The sequence below is a fragment of the Trypanosoma theileri genome (assembly GCF_002087225.1).
Source record: "Trypanosoma theileri isolate Edinburgh chromosome Unknown TM35_Tth_4_V1, whole genome shotgun sequence".
NCBI lineage: Eukaryota > Euglenozoa > Kinetoplastea > Trypanosomatida > Trypanosomatidae > Trypanosoma > Trypanosoma theileri.
This window is the reverse complement of record NW_021639846.1, coordinates 427,988-445,890: the sequence shown is the minus strand read 5'-3', so window position 1 is coordinate 445,890 and position 17,903 is coordinate 427,988. Positions and strand designations below refer to the sequence as shown.

The following is a 17,903-nucleotide window of genomic DNA, read 5'->3' as shown; positions in this document are numbered from 1 at the left end:
ATATATATATATATATATATATATATATATATATATATAAGCCACAAGTCAACAAGGACTCAACAGAAACGAAGATAGAATCAAAAGAAATAGTTACATAAAAAAAAAAAAATAATAATAAACTAGAAATAAATAATATATAAAAAAGTCAAAATAAGGGGAGGGGAAATATATATATATATATATATATATATATATAGCACATAAACCCTTAATATACTTTTAGTAAACTCATCTTGACAAGATAGCACGAAGAGACTTAAAATATGAAGTCAATTCCAACAATTTTTGCACAAGTACGACATCCATCAATGGTTTCCTTAACTCACAGTCTAACATATACTGCAAACTCATTATAACCTCATAACGTCGACTTGGGTCAGGCTCTACAAGAAGCAAGCTCTCCAATGAATTTGACTGTATCACCACAGCACGCTTTAAGGAAAATATTTTTTCCTTAAGCCAACATCTGTACGTTGCTGTTTCCATAAATTTTCGATACACCTCAAACATATCAATACGTTGTTTAAACATATATAAGGGTAAATCTTCATTAGAGGTTTGCTCTAACGCAGCAAATATGAGACTTTTAGGGAGAATATTGTCACTATAAAATACAGAAGGAAGTCCTTCTATAAATTTAATCTCCACTACACGGTCCAAGGGATACAAAAACTGTTTTGTTAGTTTTAAAAAAGTTTGACGGATTTCCTTGCTATAATTAGCCGGTTCTCCAACTTTATTTACAATAGTTTTTAAAGAAGGTGAAACAAAAAAATTTATTGAAAAAGGTTCCGCTGTAATACCGTCCCAAACGTGTTTTTCCGATTTTATTAAAAAATGTTTAGATGTAAACATATTCGTTTTCATATCAAATTGAAGTTTCTCTCGTTTAGGAGTTGATTTTGGTAATGTTTTGTGTGTTTGTAGTTCCACATCTCCTGGGGTACCAAGAACAAGAAAATGAGGCCATTCCATCCAATGACGAACAAAGAATGGATTGGTAGCCCCAATGAGTACTGGTAAATGACAGGCTTCATTTGGTGTCAAACAGTCAATCTCAGAATTATTAATAGTAACATATGGACGAAGAACACCTGTAAAAGAAAGAGGTGCTAAAAGAGAGCAAAGGCATAAACAAGCTGCCGAGACGTGACCTACAGAACTTCCCACAACACAAAGAGGTTCACCTGTAATTAGGAGTTCCCAAATTTTCCATAATCGGTTTAAATGTGGAAACAAAGTTGCATGAATATCAAATTCTGAAAAAATATTAACAGACTTACTATCATCAAGCATCTCTGCAGAATCTTTACTATTATGCAAAAGATATTCTGCAAGCTTTCTACAATAATCAAGTTCAGCATTTTGAATAGCAGCAATATCATGCGAAACATAATGAATGTGACGAAAATGACGAGCTATTTCAGAAACATCACAATTAATGCTATCATCTAGTTCATTAAAATTAAATATATCAATTTTTTTCTTACTGATACAACTCTCATAACTACGCATACGAACCATTTCATTTACTGTTAGAAAATCACATGACTTCCATGAAGCAACATTTAACGAAAGTTTAAGATTTTCCTTAATATAATATTCCAGACCCTCAATTGGGTTAGAACCAAGAATACAATCATCTAGACATCGCTGAATAACTTGAACATCACGGTGTGTACGTTCCAAGGATTCAAGTAACTTCCTTCTAGTAGTACACCACTTTGATTCACGACTTAATTCATCATCACGCCAGCGAGGACCACAAAGGAGACTTGTATAATAAGGTGTAGAAAATTCTCCTAATGGTTTCCCTAAAAGATGTAATCCTTTATATCGTTTCGTCGGAAGTGGAAATGGCCAAGAAGATATATCATCGTACGCGGAACCTAACATTTTCTCTGTATTATCAGAATCTAACACTTCGTTACAAATAATATCAAGCATGGACTCAAATATGCGAGGAAATGGGTAAAGAGAAAGTAAAACAATAGCTTTTTGTTGAACCCCACGTAAATTATTAGGATCTTTTCGTTGACGATAAAATGACGAACAAAAATATTCTTCATGATATACCTCCAATTTAGAGACGGATGAACGACCCAACACTTTTGCTCCAGTAGAACTAGAAGATTCAGATGAAACTCTAGAAACTTCTACTCGGGTTTTATCACATTTATTTTTATCTACTGGAAATACGAAATGATGTAAATATTTTCCTTGTCTCGTACTGTTGGTATCAGGAAAAGACAAAAATGCTAAATCAGTCTCCTGCTGTAATGAAAAAGGCAACGGTGGATACAAATGGGTAAGTGTCTGACCAAGTTCCAAATTAAAAGATACCACACCAATCGCTTCAATCCATTTAGGGGTCAATGGGGAGACCGCGTTAAGTGTTGGGAAAGATGTTAAATTAAGATTGTTATTAGAACCCAAACAACTAGAACATCGATAAGTATCTGACCCAACTCTTTTTCCTTTATTCAGAGCTACGAGTGCACCACACAAGTCACAACTTATTGCATCTACGATAGGCATAAGCTTATTATGAGAATAATTAAACTCCCTTCTAAGAAGGGGTGGGGTGGGGTTATAATGGGAGGTCCCTTTATTTTATTTTTTTCTCTTGACCTACGGGAGAGTAAGAAACAAACAAAAAAAAAAGAAGAAAAAACTTACGACCTGTGCATTATTGCAATTAAGGGGAAAGAAGATAAACACAATAAATACAAGAAATTAAAAAAAAAAAAAAGGAAGCGATGGGATGAAACAAGAATCAAAAAAAAAAAGAACTTTCAACATTGCCGAACTGGATGACAGAACTGCCACCCGTGTATCACTTTAGTGGATGTGACAATTTGGTCACAATTCCCCTAGCAGAGAAAAAAAAAGGTCTTCATTTCTTTTCCTATCAGCATACTCTTTCATTTCGTTCACAGTTGACCCAGTATCAGTCATTCGCACGTATTCCAGGGAGAAAATAATTTGTTTTTCTTTTCCTTTTTCTTTCCTTCTTTTTTTCCTGTTTCTGAGCCAATTTTCTTTTTTTTTTTTTTTTCTCCTACTTACACTTCCATTCAAGTCTATCCCTCCACATCTGTAATGGTCACCAACTGTCGTATCTCCTCTCTAAGAATTGGTGTCGTCCCTGGAGGCAAACTGATCTCTTGTTTTGGGTATTTGCGCTCATTTGGTTTATCATACCCAATTAACATCTCCGTTTTATTTTTCGTAATAACACAGAGATCCACTTGTGTTCCACTGTAAGGATCATTAAAGATACCTTTTCGGATGGCTGATGCAACAAGTTCTTTAGCCTCCTCAAGTGTCATGTTCTCCTTATATCCAGTCTCCAGTGCCGCCATAGCAGCAATGCTACCGCTTCCCATGGTTACAAACGGAAGCCGATCGGTGCTACCGTGTGGGGCAACAGTAGCCAAAAACGGCCCATCCACATCTACTCCACCAAGGACCAATGCAGCACTCACATAACCTTGATAACGGTATAAGTGTCGCTTTAACATTGTGAGTGCCTCATGCACACGTGTTTGTCGTCCAGTTTCGAGGCGGTGAAGGGTAAGATTGGCAGAGGTCATATTCGTAACAGCCTCTGTATCGGCTGCTGTGCCAGCACCACAACACATAATATTGGGTGCCATGTAGTGAATCTTCTTGCACTGTTTATCTGCCACAATACTACCCTCCGTAGCTCGGGTGTCAGCACCCAGAACTACACCATCCTTGTAAACAACACCCACAATAGTGGTACCGGTCTTGAGGGTTTTGGGAAGTTGTAAACCCTGCTTCTGAAGGTTGAGGTTTCGTTGGACGTTCGCAAAGGAAAATCCTGGCATGGAAATGATTTTTTTGTTTCTTTTCTCTTTGTTTGCTGGTTGTTGTTGATCTTATTGTTCAGTTTTGTTTTGTTTTGTTTTGTTTTTTTTTTTCGCTGTTTTGCTCTCCTTATTCTGTGTAAGGCTCTAAAGCAAAGTAAAAAAGAAAAAAAAAGAAGCAATAGGGGAAAAAATAAGTCTTTTTTTTTGATTTTTTCAATATCCCTCTTCTCCATTAAGTAAATGGTTCACCAAAGAACTCATATATATATACTTATTGAATAATATACGGGATGGTTTAAATAGAGAAATCGTTTTTTTTTTTTTTTGCATACGATTTAGTAACAGAAGAATCATGTAGTAGAAAATAATATTAAAAGGTACTAGGGAGATTTCTTGAAACTCTTGAAATCATACTTTTCCTTGGGTTGCAGATTCATCCAGTAGTCATCACCCTTCTTGTTTCTCATGTCTTGTTCAACTTCTGTATACTCTTCCTTGTCCCCTAAAAGTGGCTGGTTATCCTCACCATCCAATGCAAGTGTTGCTGGAGCATTTGGTGCAATCATATTATTAGCATCATCAAAGGTAGCAGAATCTGTTAAACGATTGCGTGGTTGATCTGGTGTCGGTCCAGCAAATCTGTAGGCATCCTGCACATGTTCTTGAATTACTGCAGCAAGTTTTTCCTTTGTTCCTTCTGTATTTGTCAAATTTAATTTCACAATACGACGGGAAACAGGATATCCAAAAAGTGGTGGCGGAACTGCCTTTAATCCTAACTTTAAACGTTCACGACCTTCAATATTTGGTTCTAAAATACTGAAAACATAGTAATGCTTATACTTGGATATTTTCCTACATTGTTTAATATGTACCAGGTCTCCCTCTACACAAGCTAAATCCTCATCGTGAGCAAAAAAACGACTGGTTCGTGCAACCCTTTGGTTAAATTTAGGATAATAAACCAAATGATTAGTGGCTACAATAGCCGTTTTTAACATACTTGTACCTACTACATACCCAATCTTATCAGAGCCCTGTCGAGGTTGATTAAATATAAGCGATGTAAGATCATAGGGCCATGGCATACGTCGTGGTCGTTGGCTAAGCACACCAGTCATAGAAACAGCCCAATGATGACGTGTTCGATTTGGAAAAGCATTGCGTTTGTATTTTTTTATAAATACTCGATGGTTTGCGTTATGTGTATTAAGTGTGCGGGCCCCACCGTACATTAGTACACATCGCTGACGATGTTCTGTCTGAAAATTCCACCAAGGAAGTGTTACAAGGGAACGACGTAACATAAATTCAGCACCAAAGAAAGTGAAGAGACAATAACAATAGTAATAATAGAAAATGGTATTATTATTGGAATAATCTCAAAATAAGCAATGTATATTGTTGGTTTTTGTTCTTTTTTTTTTCTTTTGGGTCTTTCTAAAAAGAAAAGAAAAAAAAAATTATTCAAAAAGCCACACACAAACACACAGAATGTTTATGAGCGTGGCTTTCCTTCTGCACTACATAAAATATTAATAAAAGAAAAGAAAAAAAAAAAAAAAAGCAAAGAAGAAAAATTTGCATCTCAAAAATAAAAATAAAAAAATAAAATAAAATAGAATAGAATAGAAAAAAAAAATTCCACACATGGTCTATATCCATACTACCCAAACAAATGAAAAGTAAGACACGTACACTTATATTTATATTTGTATACATATATGTATACATACGTACAAATAAAATGTGCAACGCATCAGGTTTCATTAGAAGAGAATTAAGGGTATCACTTTTTCTTTCTTTTTTTTTTTTGTTTCGTTGTTCTTCTTATTAATTTATTCTAAACGTTGACTAATGCAGCAAGCACACTGTCATCGTCCGGCACGACCCTTCATTCTTGTTACTCCGGGAGCACCTTTAAACATACCACCCATTCCAGCCTTACTGATTGGCATAGCACCACCACCACGTCCAGCAGCTGCTTGCTTCTTTCCAGCTTCAGACTCTGGGTTAGTTACAGTCTCATCAATAGAAAGGATAAGACAAGCTGCTTCTGTGGCACTCTGAATGGCATTTCGCTTCACTAGTGTAGGTTCCCAAACAAAGCGTTCAAATGTATCACAAACACCACCATTGATGATATCCACACCATACCATTTCCCATTGCCTCCAGCAGCAATGTGATGCTTTTGTCGGAGTTTATTAAGAGTATCAGTACTGTCGTGTCCAGCATTCTCAGCCAGTTGACGCGGAATAATTTCCAAAGCCCGAGCAAAGCCACCAATGACCATTTGTTCTTTTCCACGAATAGTACGAGAGTACTCTCGAAGAATTCTGCTGAGTTCCATCTCCACAGCACCACCTCCACCGACAACAGATCCTGTCTTGTAGGCACGTTTCACAATACAAATAGCATCATGAAGAGAACGATCCGCTTCATCAATAAACTGCTGGGCACCACCTCGAAGAATAATAGTAGCCGTTTTGGCGCTCTTGCATCCAGTAAAAAAGTTGTAACGCTCTGTTCCAACTTGACGTTCTTCAAAAAGTGCGCAAGTTCCCAATGCTTCTTCAGGAATATTGTTTACAGTAGATTGAACAGCACCACCTGTTGCCATCGCCACACGAGCCATATCATCTGCACTGACGCGACCAGCACAGAAAATGTCACGGTCAGCAAAGTACTGTGTAGCTAGGTCACCAATGGGAAGTCGAGAAAGGACAATCTTTGCACCTGTGCTAACGCATTTGTCCATTTTATCAAAAATAATTTTCCACTCCGCATCCACAATAGACTGGTACTGTTTAGGGTCCTTTACACGCACCTCAGCGTTATCCTTTTCTGCCTTAAGTTCTAGTTCAACATTTAACAACAGTACCTTTGGATTTTCAAACTTCTTGCGTTGCTGTTCAAAACCAGCATAGGAGAATGTCTTTTTGAACGCCACACCATCGACAAGAATACTTTCACGCATACTTCCACCAGGAACCTTCTTGATACCAATCATATCAAGATTAAAGTCGCTGTCAAGTGCCAAAACAGCATCGGTAGCCATTTTTGCAAAGAACAAACATTCTGTGTTAAGAAGTTTAGAATTCAAGGCAGTTTCTGCGCATCGAATAAGGTTTTTATGGCCCTCTTCAGAATTAGGATCAAATGGAACACATAATTCTCCCAAAGACTTCATCACAACTGACAAGGCAGTACGAAAAGCTTTAATTATAACCTGTGGGGCTATACCATCCTCAACACAAGATTTTGCTTCCTTCAGTAGTTCTCCTGCTAAAACGACCACTGAAGTGGTTCCATCACCAACTTCATGATCTTGAGACATAGCAATATCCACAAGACTTTTAGCTGCAGGGTGGACAATTTCCAAAAGATTCATAATAGTCGCACCATCATTAGAGATATTAACATCTCGTCCATTATGGATCAGTTTGTCCATTCCACAAGGACCAAGTGTAGTTTTCACAGTATCCACAACATTCATACAAGCATTAATGTTGCTGATCAACTGAGGCTTTCCCTGAGAGGTATCAGTTCCTTCCCGAAGTAAAATAAGTTGAGGCTGAATCATTCTGTAAAATGTATGCTTGTCGTATCCTTCCTGTTATACTCTTGTTTTTCCTTTTCTTTGCGTTTTATTTTCTCTTTCTAGAAGAAAAATAACCACAAAAGATAAAAAAAAAAAAGAAAAAACAAAGGGATATAAAGAAAAATATTATTACTGTTTCCTAGTATAATCACATTAAATAAAAAATAAAAATAAAAACATACACACGATTAACTCTGTCTAACCAATACAGAATAATAATAATAATAATAATAATAATAATAATAATAATAATAAAATCATGATGCATTGTTTTGAACTAAATGTCACATGACACACACACACACACTGAGGCAAATTACATAGGAGAAAGAAAAAACAACACAAAGTTCATTACATATCTCACCAGAAAAAAGAAAAACAAAACAAAAGAGGAAAGAGTATTTCTCAGTTCATACAGCATCATCTATGGAGTCTATTTAAGTATTAAAGATTCTGCAGAAGAGAAAAGAAAAACTCAGATTCCAATGGTGCATCTTCTTCTAAATCCGTACAATGCACCGCATTTCGGGCACGGTCAACACCATATTTTGACCGAATTGTGTGAGGAAAAAGTACATGACACACTTCAGGATCATGTGGACCACATACGGCTCGAAGAGCTGAAACTGCATTTTCAGCACAAACTTCTACAACCCAACAAGGTCCACTGGACATTTGTTCTACAAGTCTTTGATACTCTGGTACAACACCATTGTACACTTCAAGAAAATCTTCCGCATCTGCTAGAGATAACGAATACATACCCAAAGCACTGATATAAAATCCTTCATCAATAAGACGTTGTAAAATAGCTCCCTGATAACCACTTGTGATGGCATGAGGTTTAATAACACAAATTGAAGAATTTTTCATTACTGCAGTAGTTTTACCAGGAGCGAAAGCCACACTAGAAATAGTGCTAACATCTGTGGGATCTGATATAACTGCAGTTGTATCTGAAAACATTTCATTTAAAATTTTTGCTTTTTCCAAAGCATCTGATCCTTTAACTTGTAAAATAATACATCGTTTTGAAATACCAAATTGAGAAGATATTTTTTCAGGAAATTCCACAAGTCTAACATTTGATATTCTTAACTCTTTTGCAATCATTTTGTCTATTATGTTCCCAGCATTAGGAAGACCATTTTCAGTTATTATCAAAATGAGCTCACCCATAGCTGTTGAAAAATGACGTCGTGTCATTTCATCTCCATAGTCAACAAGTTTCAAAGATCGTGAAAAAATACTTACGGTGGCTCCAATAAACAGTTCATTAACTGTTAAAGAACTGTATGCACACCTCTTTAGAAATACCCGTTTGGTCTTTAAATCATGCATTTCAACTGTACCATCTTCTGTATAGTAAAGAAGAAGATATTGACGGGTAAGATTCGCTTGGGGATCATAGTAATCTACCTTAAAAGCATAACGAGAAAGAGTTGTCATTATCTCGTAAACCTATTATAACTAAATAATATTTTAATTTAAATCCATTAAAGCAAAAAAAAAAGAAATATATACATAGAAAACCACATTCATATCTCAAGAGCAAATAATTTTAATTAAGAAATTCAATAGCAAAATAATTACAGAAGTGAAAAAAAAAAAACTAATGAAAGTTTTATTCATGTAACTATATATAATATTTTCTTTTTTCCTTAATCGAGAAATACTAAAAAGAAACACACAATTACTCTTTTTCTTTTGTTTACTTAAGAGATTGGTAAACCTTACGTTTAGCAAGGGGTTTAATATCGTCACTCTTCCTACGAGATGCCTCCTTAATAACTTCTCGTTTTTCTGCTTTTTTGCTTCTTCGTTGAACTCTACTGATTGCTTTAGGTGTATTACGTTGGTTAACAATTCTCTTAACCTCCACAAAACCAGAGTATTTATCTTTTAAAGAACGCATATAATTAAAGCTATTCTTTTCAGGACCACGTAAAGGACGAATGGGTTTACTTGCATCTGATTTCCAAACTCGAAGAATAGCATCCTCACTTCCACTATAAATATAATTATTATCAGGAGACCATTTAACAGAAAAAACTTTAGCCATACGTTTTGTGTGATACATTTCAATTGAATTAGATTTCGTAGTTTGATGAATATCCCACATTCGAATAGTAGAATCAAGTGATCCTGCGACAAACATTTTTCCAGTAGGAGAAAAATCAACAGAAGTTATACCATTTATATGTCCTTGAAAAACACTTTTTGGTCTTCCTAGAAGACGCATATCAAATAAATAGCAGTTTCGATCATCACTTCCAGTAACAAAAGTATTAGGGTCCATTGGATTCCATGAAAGACTTGTACAACACATTTCTAAAATAACTTTAGAATGAGCTGCTTGACTTCTTGTATCATATACAAATACACCACGATCTGACATACAACATGCGACCAAATTAGTTTCAACTTTATTAAAACGGCAGCATGAAATTGTATCATCACCCCATGAAAAACGTTGAAGAGGTTGAGTTCTGTTAACATCCCAAAGATGAATAACATCAGAAGATGTTACAAAAAGTGGTTTTTGAAAATGATGATCAATTGAAGAAAAAGGAAATTCACCAAGATATTCAGTTAAAGGTTCAATATTATTTTCTCCAGATGAAAAATCCAAATCCCACATTTTAATTACTTTATCGCGAGAAGCACTAAAACAGGCAACACCATCAGGTGATACAGTAATCCCATCAATGGAATGACGATGTGCATCAATAATTCTTTTTGGACGCTTTGTAAAAACATCCCAAACTATCATTCCTCCGTCAATTGCACCACTGATTACTGTAGATAAACTAGTATAATCTACAGCTATTGATTGAATAGTGTCCTGATGTCCTGAAAGAGCTCCAAGAAATGGTTTAGCAAACATACGATCAAGTTTTGCAGCACGAATAGCACGAGTAAATTCCACTTGTTTTGCCATTGGATTATATTTAGTATCAAAGTTTCGATTTACCCGAGGAACTTCTCCATTTCGGTCTTTTGTCCATTCCAATTCGGATCTACTAATGGTATTTACCTTTACCATTCTGTCAAACTTAAACCTATCTTTGAATGAATATGTTATATTATTTTATATAATATAACATAAAATGTAATATATTATTATAATAATTATTATTATTAACATATTATTATAATTATTATTGTTGTATAACAGAAAAAAAAGGGAAGAAAAATAATCACTTTCAGAATAATAAGATTTTTTTAAACCAGATGTCATCCACTTTTGAAAAAGAAAAAGAAAAAACATAATAATAGTAATATAGAGAATATATCGTTTTTCTTCTTTTTTTTTACAGACAATAAAGGTAAAAGAAAAAAAAAAAAACTTGAGGAAAAAAAAAAGAGGAAAGCGAATTACAATACATACTATCAGATCATATCTTCCGGATTTCCGTGATCTGTAAAAGGGGCAAGCATTTTTGCCACAAATTTTTCGTAATGAATAACTCCATTATCATCAAATCCCTGAATAAGATCACGGAACTCTTCTTCAGTATATTTCTCTCCCATTGTAGTCATAATATGACGAAACTCCGCAACAGAAACTGTTCCATCAAGATCCTTATCAAACACTCGAAAGGCCTCTTTTACTGCTTCCACCGTATCCGTCTTATCTTCATGTTTTGCAACAAGGGCTTCATAAGATGCCATATCCAAATCGGTTACAGTTGTCATGATTTCTTTTATTCTTTCTTCGCTGGGATTCAATCCAGCAGCCCGCAATGCGGTCGGAACAGAAGCTTTTGGTATCTTCCCATCCTTTTGAAGAAGCTCAAAGGCCTCTTTCATTAGTGCAGCGCGAGACATTATTTGCTTTCAAGAAGAGCTATTAGATTATATTTTTTTTTTTTTTTAAAACTTCTAAAATAAAAAAAAAACAATAACATACATAAAAAAGAAAAATAAAGAAAAAGAAAAAGAAAAACAAACATAAAAGTAATTATCTGCAAAACAATACATATATTCCAAAAACAAGAAAAATGAATAAAAATACCCCCACAAAACTATGTTTTGAATTGTTTGTAATACAGAAAACAAGAAACAAAGGGATTTCTTCCTTTTCATTTAAACTTCAGATGTGAAGATTATTCTTTCTGATACCTTTTTAAGGTCAAGCATTACAATAGCTCGACATCCCCAACAATAATCATCGCTAGTGAAAACCACATCCACCACAACGATCTCATAGTTGAGAAAAACCGTTCAATACTTTCAAAGCGTTGGTGTGCACCAAACCAGTTATAATCAGCAAAGTTTGCTGGAATTTGTACCTCTTTCTTTTCCATATCAACAAAATAAGGTCTACCTGGAGGTAAAATGCGTAAACCATGTCCCTTAAGGAACCATCGATATAGAAAAGCAGACTTTAACATACTTTGTAAGAATTGTTGAACATCATCTGGTGACACATAATCAGGAGTTGATTTACGTTTTGGATCATCCCAAAAAGTAGTATCATGATCATTAAATTTAACTTCTGCTCCAACACGAATTTTAACATTTTGAACATCTTCAACTAATTTCGTTTGTTGTTCTTCCATACGAACCTGAAGAGCTTGTAATCGGGGTGCCACTGTATGTAAAAACGTAAGAATTTCCTGAATTGAAGCAGAATCCATTATCTTTACTACCCCAGCTGTCCAATCAACTGTAAAAGCACCACCAACTGCTTTTGTCCTAGAAGATTTATATTTTTCAACAATAATAGGATCACGTTCTTGAAGTACCCAATTCGTAAGAGTTCCCAATTCCACATTTTTTTCACGCGATGGAAAATTCATAACTTCTGTTGAAGAAGGATCCTTTGTTACATGAATAGACAAAAAAGAAAATGCGGAAACATTTTTTAATAAGTTATCATTATCTAGAATGCGTCTTGAAAAACTGGTATAATCAGCATCATCATCCCATGTTACGCGTTTCCACTTCATTCGTTTTGCTAGTTCTTCAGATTCATAGAATTGACTTAGAGATTGGGATCCTGCAGAATCATCTTTTTTTTCTTTAACAACCTGTGTTTCTTTAGATTCTTTTCCTCGGATTTCTCTCATCATATCGCGGAAATCATTAAAATAGGCAATAAATCCTTTTTCCAACGCATATCTTTCTTTACGCAGAACACGTAATGGTTTTTTATTTCCCACGAGCCACTCCAGGATGTCAGCCTGAAAGGCAACACTCCTGGCCGCCATCGTTCAGAAAAATAGGGATAAATAAAAAAAAATAAAGATCTATGAACCTGCCCCTTTGGACTTTTAAAAGAAAGAAAAAAAGAGAAAACAAATAAAAATATATTTATAACAAAAAAGGAAAGATAGGCAACCACAACTAGAAAAAGATAGAATAACTAAAATAAGAAAAAATAAATAAAAAACAATAACAATAACCACTAAATATAATTTCTGGTGTTTCTTTTTTTTTTTTTTTTTCTTTTTTCAAACCAAACCCAAACGACACCCACGACCACAAGAATAGCGAAACCAAAAAACAATCACAACCCCATCACAATAAAAAAAGAAATTGACCAGGAAACTAGCCCGAAACGGCCGGCAACATTTGGCGAACGGAGATCTGCAACGGATTAACGCCAGCGCCGCACCAGAAAAGAAAGAAGTGACCAAATTAAAAAAAAAAGACATATCCCGCCGCCGTCCGCCGCCAGAAGGCCGGAGAGGGAGACAGACGCAAATTTGCTCCTTCGCCCCGCCCCCTAAGCACCAAAAGTAAAAGCCGCCCGCCGCGCCGCGACGCCCGAGTTAACTTGCAGTGCCGGGGAGGTGGGGGCGGCGTCCTCCAAACCCCCTCCTTCCCTCGTCAACGGGCGGCTGGTTGACTGTGGCGCCGGTCGCCCGCCGTTTTCTTTGTTGGGGGTGTGGGGCCGCTTCTCTCTCTCTCTCTCTCTCTCCGCCGTTCGTTTTTTGCGGCGGGTCTCCGCGTGTTTTCTCGTGGGTTTGTATATTTTTCTTTTTTTGTGGTTCGTGTGCCGGGCGGGTGGTTTGGAAAAGTTTCTCGGTGGTGGACGTCGTTATTATTATTATTATTATTATTATTATTATTATTATTATTATTATTATTATTATTATTATTATTTGATGTATATATATATTGGTTTTTGTCTTCTTTCTACGGGTCTTTTCTTTTTTTTTTTGTTATTTTTTTTTTTATTTGCTTTTTATTTTTATTTTATTTTTTTTCTTAAATCTTTCTTGATAGTTGTCCATACCTAGGTGTTTTAAGGGAAGAAAAAAAAAAAAGTGGCTTAATCTCAGAATGGGGATAGAAAAGAAAATAGCCTCATTAGAAACCTTTTTGAACCGTGTTGATTTCCCACTACAACCTCATAGCTATGAAGCTAAAGTTGTTTTGGATGTCTTATTTGAAAAGGGTGGGTTTCTTAATTTGTGTGATTTGTTGTTTGGAGATTTTAACAGTAAACGACCATCAGAGAAAGAAGAAGAATTATCTTGGATGGATATAGCAAATGCAAAACCAAATGGTAAAATAGCTTCATCAATTTTTCGTCTTGTAGCTCCTGGTGGACGGTTATGTCATTTATTAGAAGCAGTATCTGTGCCTGCAAAAGATTTTTCAACACGGTTAAAGAGTTCTTCGAAAGGAGATGTTGTTCAAGAATCTGATGTTAATACTCAATCTTATAAATTTTTTATGCCTCTATCAACGTTGTATACATCATCATATGAACTTATTGGAGAAACTGCTACTACAAATTGGTATTCTCTTTCTCGTGCTCGTTGTCCTTCTATGTTTCTTATACCATTTTGGAGTCCTCCTCTTGTAACACGACCTGATTCTGATAGTAGAGAAGTATTAACATCTCTTCCATGTTATCCACTTCCTTATTTTGTTTTACGAATGCTTCTTTATGTTGTTCGTAGAGCTGAAAGATATGGTGTTAGAATGGTTCGAAATCCTAATTTAGATACTTTGGGTAAAAAAATTGGGGCATTATTAAACTATGTTAAAAATAGTTTATGGAATTCTTATTCTGTAGAACTTCCTTTTTATCATCGTCTTTTAACTGCCTATATACAATATTTTATATCTACCTCATTTATAAAACGTACTGGATTAAATCGATCATTGGAAGAAGTTCAATGGTTTACATCTGATGTTACTGCTGCATTACTTTTATCTGCACCAAGTCTTTTATGGATGAGAAATGTCCGTCACCCAGGACTTGAAATTTATCGAATTCCTTGTAAAGATGTGGTTACTGCAGCACTTGTTTTTCGTTTAATCCCTTTTTTAACAGAATGTTTTCTTGCCCTTACTCGAATGGGACAAGAAAATTTATTTGCAAATGATTCAGCATATTCTCTTATAGTTCGTAAAGACTTTTTCAACGATTCTATAGCTTTAGCTTCATGGGATATTCTTTCTCTAGATCTTTATTTTTACCGTAATACTTTGATTGCATTACGACAATCATTAATTTCTTTGGATAGTTTTGGAGAATGCAAAAGAGAGCACTATAATAATACTCTTGAACTTTGGTATACAATGATAAAACCAATTGAAAATATGAAAGAAATTAGTAAAACGTACGTTATTCATCATTATGAAGTGTATAGTTTTTTGTTAATTGATGTTTTTTCTATGGTTTTAAAAGGTAATTTTTTGGCTTTTATTGATGTTGTGGGTGCAGCTATGTGGTCAAAATGTATTGAAGTCTTTTCAATGCCATCTTTACAGGCAGTTTTTAGTGAGATTAGCAATTATGAAATTAATTCTCGATCTAATTTAATAGATGCGATTACCCAGTATTTTACTTTAAATTGGACTAATGAAGATGGATCAGTTCATGTCCTTAGATTATTTGGTGATAAAACTCTTGATTTTGCTGCAGAAGTATACTTAGCTATAGAATCACGATTAAAATTGGGTAATTTAGATACTTTAATAATCGCTCACTTGGAAGATTCTTTAGAATTTCTTGAAAAGGCTTTTAATGGTTTATCTTCTGTAGTTCAAAAACTACGTGATATTCGTGCAACCACTCATCGACCAAGTGTAAATAGCCAACTTGAATCTTCCTTGGTTACGAAAAAAGTAGAACATAATACAAAAACAGAAAAAGAATTATATTTTAAGGGGATTCAACGTTCTTGTGGTTTTACTGGTCCATTGGGTCTTAAGTTTGCTACAGAAAATAATGTTTTTCCAGGTGGTCATAACCCTGTTATGGAATTAAGTTATAGTAATGAATTTCCTTTTTTACTTTCCTTAACAAGGTTTATAGATTCATTTATTGAAAAAATACTTGAAGTCTATTACTCTGCTTGGATACCAACTTGTAGTAGAGGTCACAATATGTGGTTACTTTCTTCAAGTAAGTATGGTTGTATAAATCATCCTCGACAATCTGCCGTATGGGAATGCTTATTATGTGAAGAAGTTTATGGAGTTTGTTGTCGTTCTAATCCTCATGGTAAAAATGGAGAAGAATTAATTCGTGTAGAAAATATTCAATGTGGAAATAATCCTTTTTGTCAGGAATGTTTTTCACTTTTTCAGTCGAATAATGTTGTTTATTCTTCACCTTCTTCTAAAGATATGTTTTGTTCAGATTGTTCATCGCGTCCATTTAAAAAAAGAAGTTCTCGTTTCCTTGCAGCTTATGCTACATGGGCGATATTTTTCTTTATTGCCCTACTTGTAGTTTTTATTTATAGCATGTAAAAGGAAAAGAAAATAAAGATCTGCAGATTTAGTTTTTTTTTTTTTTTCTGTTGATAAGTTATTTTGATAATAATAATTATTTTTTTTTTTTATTGTTTAAAGACTGAGTTTAACCTGTAACAATTGTATGAATATATCTTTTTTTATTTTATTTTCTTTTCTTTATTCTTTTTTTTTTTTCTTTTTCAAATATTATCATATATGTATGCATATTATTTGTAGTCTGTGTCAGAAGAGAGAAAAAAGTATGATCGAGGAGGAATTACCCCTTTTTCGTGCTAAACTTCCAGGCCTTCATACTGCTGGTGCAACGGGGCCTGGTGTTGGTCCAGGATCTTATGATATAAGTGAGAAGTCTCCAATATCAAATCATGGAATGGCACCTTTTGGATCAACCGGTAATAGGTTTTTTTCGTCTCAATCCGTTGTGACACCAGGGGCAGGGACTTATAATGTTGTTACAGAAAATCGAAGAAAAGGAGATGTTACAGTTGTTCCTTTTTGTTCTGCAGTGGATAGGTTTTTTGGTCCTAAAGCTGATGATGTTCCTGGACCAGGAACATACTCACATGATGGAAATCGTTGGGGTACTGTTGGTCGATCTCATACTCTTGGATTATCAAGTCTTAATGGTCCAGCTGAAGTAAGTAATACAGGTCCAGGTTCATATAATCCAAACTATAATGCTGCTAAACGTGCAAATCCACGAGTTGCAAAGTTTACAGGCTACAGTGCACGTGATTCTCCTCGTTTTAACGATATACCAGGTCCTGGTCATTATGATATTCCTTCTTCAACTGGAACACTATATAGTAAAAAACCAACTTCTTGTTTTGCTACTAAAACTGTTCGATCAACAATTGGAAATAAAAGTATAACACCTGGACCAGGTGCTTATGATTTGCAATCTTCTTTTCAATCTTTGCCACAATATCGAGCTATTAATCCCGAAATTTTTTCTGCTTTTGGTTCTTCAGCAAATCGTTATGCACCCCTTTCACATGATGGAGGTCCTGGTCCTGGTGCTTATACTGGAGAAATTGCACCACGACGACCACATATGATGTTTAAAGGAAAAGGAACCTCTTCCTTTCTTTCAGGAACAGATCGTGACACACAATCTTCAGGATCTAATCTTGGTCCAGGAATTTACGAAGGAGAAAAACCTGCCAAACATAAGAAATACATGTTATCTACTATTCCCTTTCGTTCTAGTTCTCCACGTTTTCCTTTTTCGAAATCTGCTGAGATAAGTGAAATATATGAACCTCGTCGTAATGTGGTACGTGTACCTCGTCGAATTCACCCTGTACGGTTACGAGATGAAATATTTGATACTACACCAAGGAGTCCTTCAAATATTTCACCAGATCGCGTATATGATGTAAAATACGAGTGGACTAAGCCAACATGTACGAGCAAAGCATATTTGGGAACTGCACCTCGTTTCACAAAATCAGATGTCAATGCCTCATTTCCAGGACCAGGACAGTATGAAACCGATAAAACCTCTTTCGGTGGGGGACGATCCCCAAATGGTACTTTTGGTAATGATGGAAGATTTAAGAATGTGGCTGGAGGTACCCCTGGTCCAGGATATTATTGGTATGATAGTACTTTATTAAAGAAGACACTTAATTGTACTATTGGATCTTCAGAAGACATGTAGAAATAGACCTTTTTTATTATTATTATTGTCAAAATTGTTTGCTTTAAAGAATGATTTTTTTTTTTTTTT

At 35.1% G+C, this 17,903-nt stretch overlaps 10 protein-coding genes across 10 annotated transcripts; 2 read left to right on the top strand and 8 right to left on the bottom strand.

Annotated features, from left to right (window-relative positions):
* Positions 1-231: 231 nt before the first annotated feature.
* On the bottom strand, positions 232-2,541 carry TM35_000042930 (putative Afi1 domain-containing protein; the record flags this gene model as incomplete). The annotated part of the gene is made up of 1 exon (XM_029022487.1): positions 232-2,541. One exon carries the CDS (start codon positions 2,539-2,541, stop codon positions 232-234), a length of 2,310 nt encoding a protein of 769 aa, XP_028886145.1.
* A 545-nt stretch (positions 2,542-3,086) lies between these two features.
* On the bottom strand, positions 3,087-3,857 carry TM35_000042920 (putative proteasome beta 2 subunit; the record flags this gene model as incomplete). Its single annotated transcript, XM_029022486.1, has 1 exon — positions 3,087-3,857. The coding sequence occupies one exon, from the start codon at positions 3,855-3,857 to the stop codon at positions 3,087-3,089; it is 771 nt and encodes a 256-aa protein (XP_028886144.1).
* Positions 3,858-4,219: 362 nt separating this feature from the next.
* Positions 4,220-5,146, bottom strand: TM35_000042910 (putative 30S Ribosomal protein S17; the record flags this gene model as incomplete). Its single annotated transcript, XM_029022485.1, has 1 exon — positions 4,220-5,146. The coding sequence occupies one exon, from the start codon at positions 5,144-5,146 to the stop codon at positions 4,220-4,222; it is 927 nt and encodes a 308-aa protein (XP_028886143.1).
* Positions 5,147-5,713: 567 nt separating this feature from the next.
* On the bottom strand, positions 5,714-7,423 carry TM35_000042900 (t-complex protein 1, eta subunit; the record flags this gene model as incomplete). The annotated part of the gene is made up of 1 exon (XM_029022484.1): positions 5,714-7,423. The coding sequence occupies one exon, from the start codon at positions 7,421-7,423 to the stop codon at positions 5,714-5,716; it is 1,710 nt and encodes a 569-aa protein (XP_028886142.1).
* A 462-nt stretch (positions 7,424-7,885) lies between these two features.
* On the bottom strand, positions 7,886-8,890 carry TM35_000042890 (putative nucleoside diphosphate kinase; the record flags this gene model as incomplete). Its single annotated transcript, XM_029022483.1, has 1 exon — positions 7,886-8,890. One exon carries the CDS (start codon positions 8,888-8,890, stop codon positions 7,886-7,888), a length of 1,005 nt encoding a protein of 334 aa, XP_028886141.1.
* Positions 8,891-9,152: 262 nt separating this feature from the next.
* On the bottom strand, positions 9,153-10,487 carry TM35_000042880 (WD40 repeat protein, predicted; the record flags this gene model as incomplete). The annotated part of the gene is made up of 1 exon (XM_029022482.1): positions 9,153-10,487. One exon carries the CDS (start codon positions 10,485-10,487, stop codon positions 9,153-9,155), a length of 1,335 nt encoding a protein of 444 aa, XP_028886140.1.
* Positions 10,488-10,834: 347 nt separating this feature from the next.
* TM35_000042870 (calmodulin) lies at positions 10,835-11,272 on the bottom strand (the record flags this gene model as incomplete). Its single annotated transcript, XM_029022481.1, has 1 exon — positions 10,835-11,272. The coding sequence occupies one exon, from the start codon at positions 11,270-11,272 to the stop codon at positions 10,835-10,837; it is 438 nt and encodes a 145-aa protein (XP_028886139.1).
* A 311-nt stretch (positions 11,273-11,583) lies between these two features.
* Positions 11,584-12,657, bottom strand: TM35_000042860 (uncharacterized protein; the record flags this gene model as incomplete). The annotated part of the gene is made up of 1 exon (XM_029022480.1): positions 11,584-12,657. The coding sequence occupies one exon, from the start codon at positions 12,655-12,657 to the stop codon at positions 11,584-11,586; it is 1,074 nt and encodes a 357-aa protein (XP_028886138.1).
* Positions 12,658-13,735: 1,078 nt separating this feature from the next.
* Positions 13,736-16,165, top strand: TM35_000042850 (uncharacterized protein; the record flags this gene model as incomplete). The annotated part of the gene is made up of 1 exon (XM_029022479.1): positions 13,736-16,165. The coding sequence occupies one exon, from the start codon at positions 13,736-13,738 to the stop codon at positions 16,163-16,165; it is 2,430 nt and encodes an 809-aa protein (XP_028886137.1).
* A 247-nt stretch (positions 16,166-16,412) lies between these two features.
* Positions 16,413-17,834, top strand: TM35_000042840 (uncharacterized protein; the record flags this gene model as incomplete). The annotated part of the gene is made up of 1 exon (XM_029022478.1): positions 16,413-17,834. The coding sequence occupies one exon, from the start codon at positions 16,413-16,415 to the stop codon at positions 17,832-17,834; it is 1,422 nt and encodes a 473-aa protein (XP_028886136.1).
* Positions 17,835-17,903: the final 69 nt, after the last annotated feature.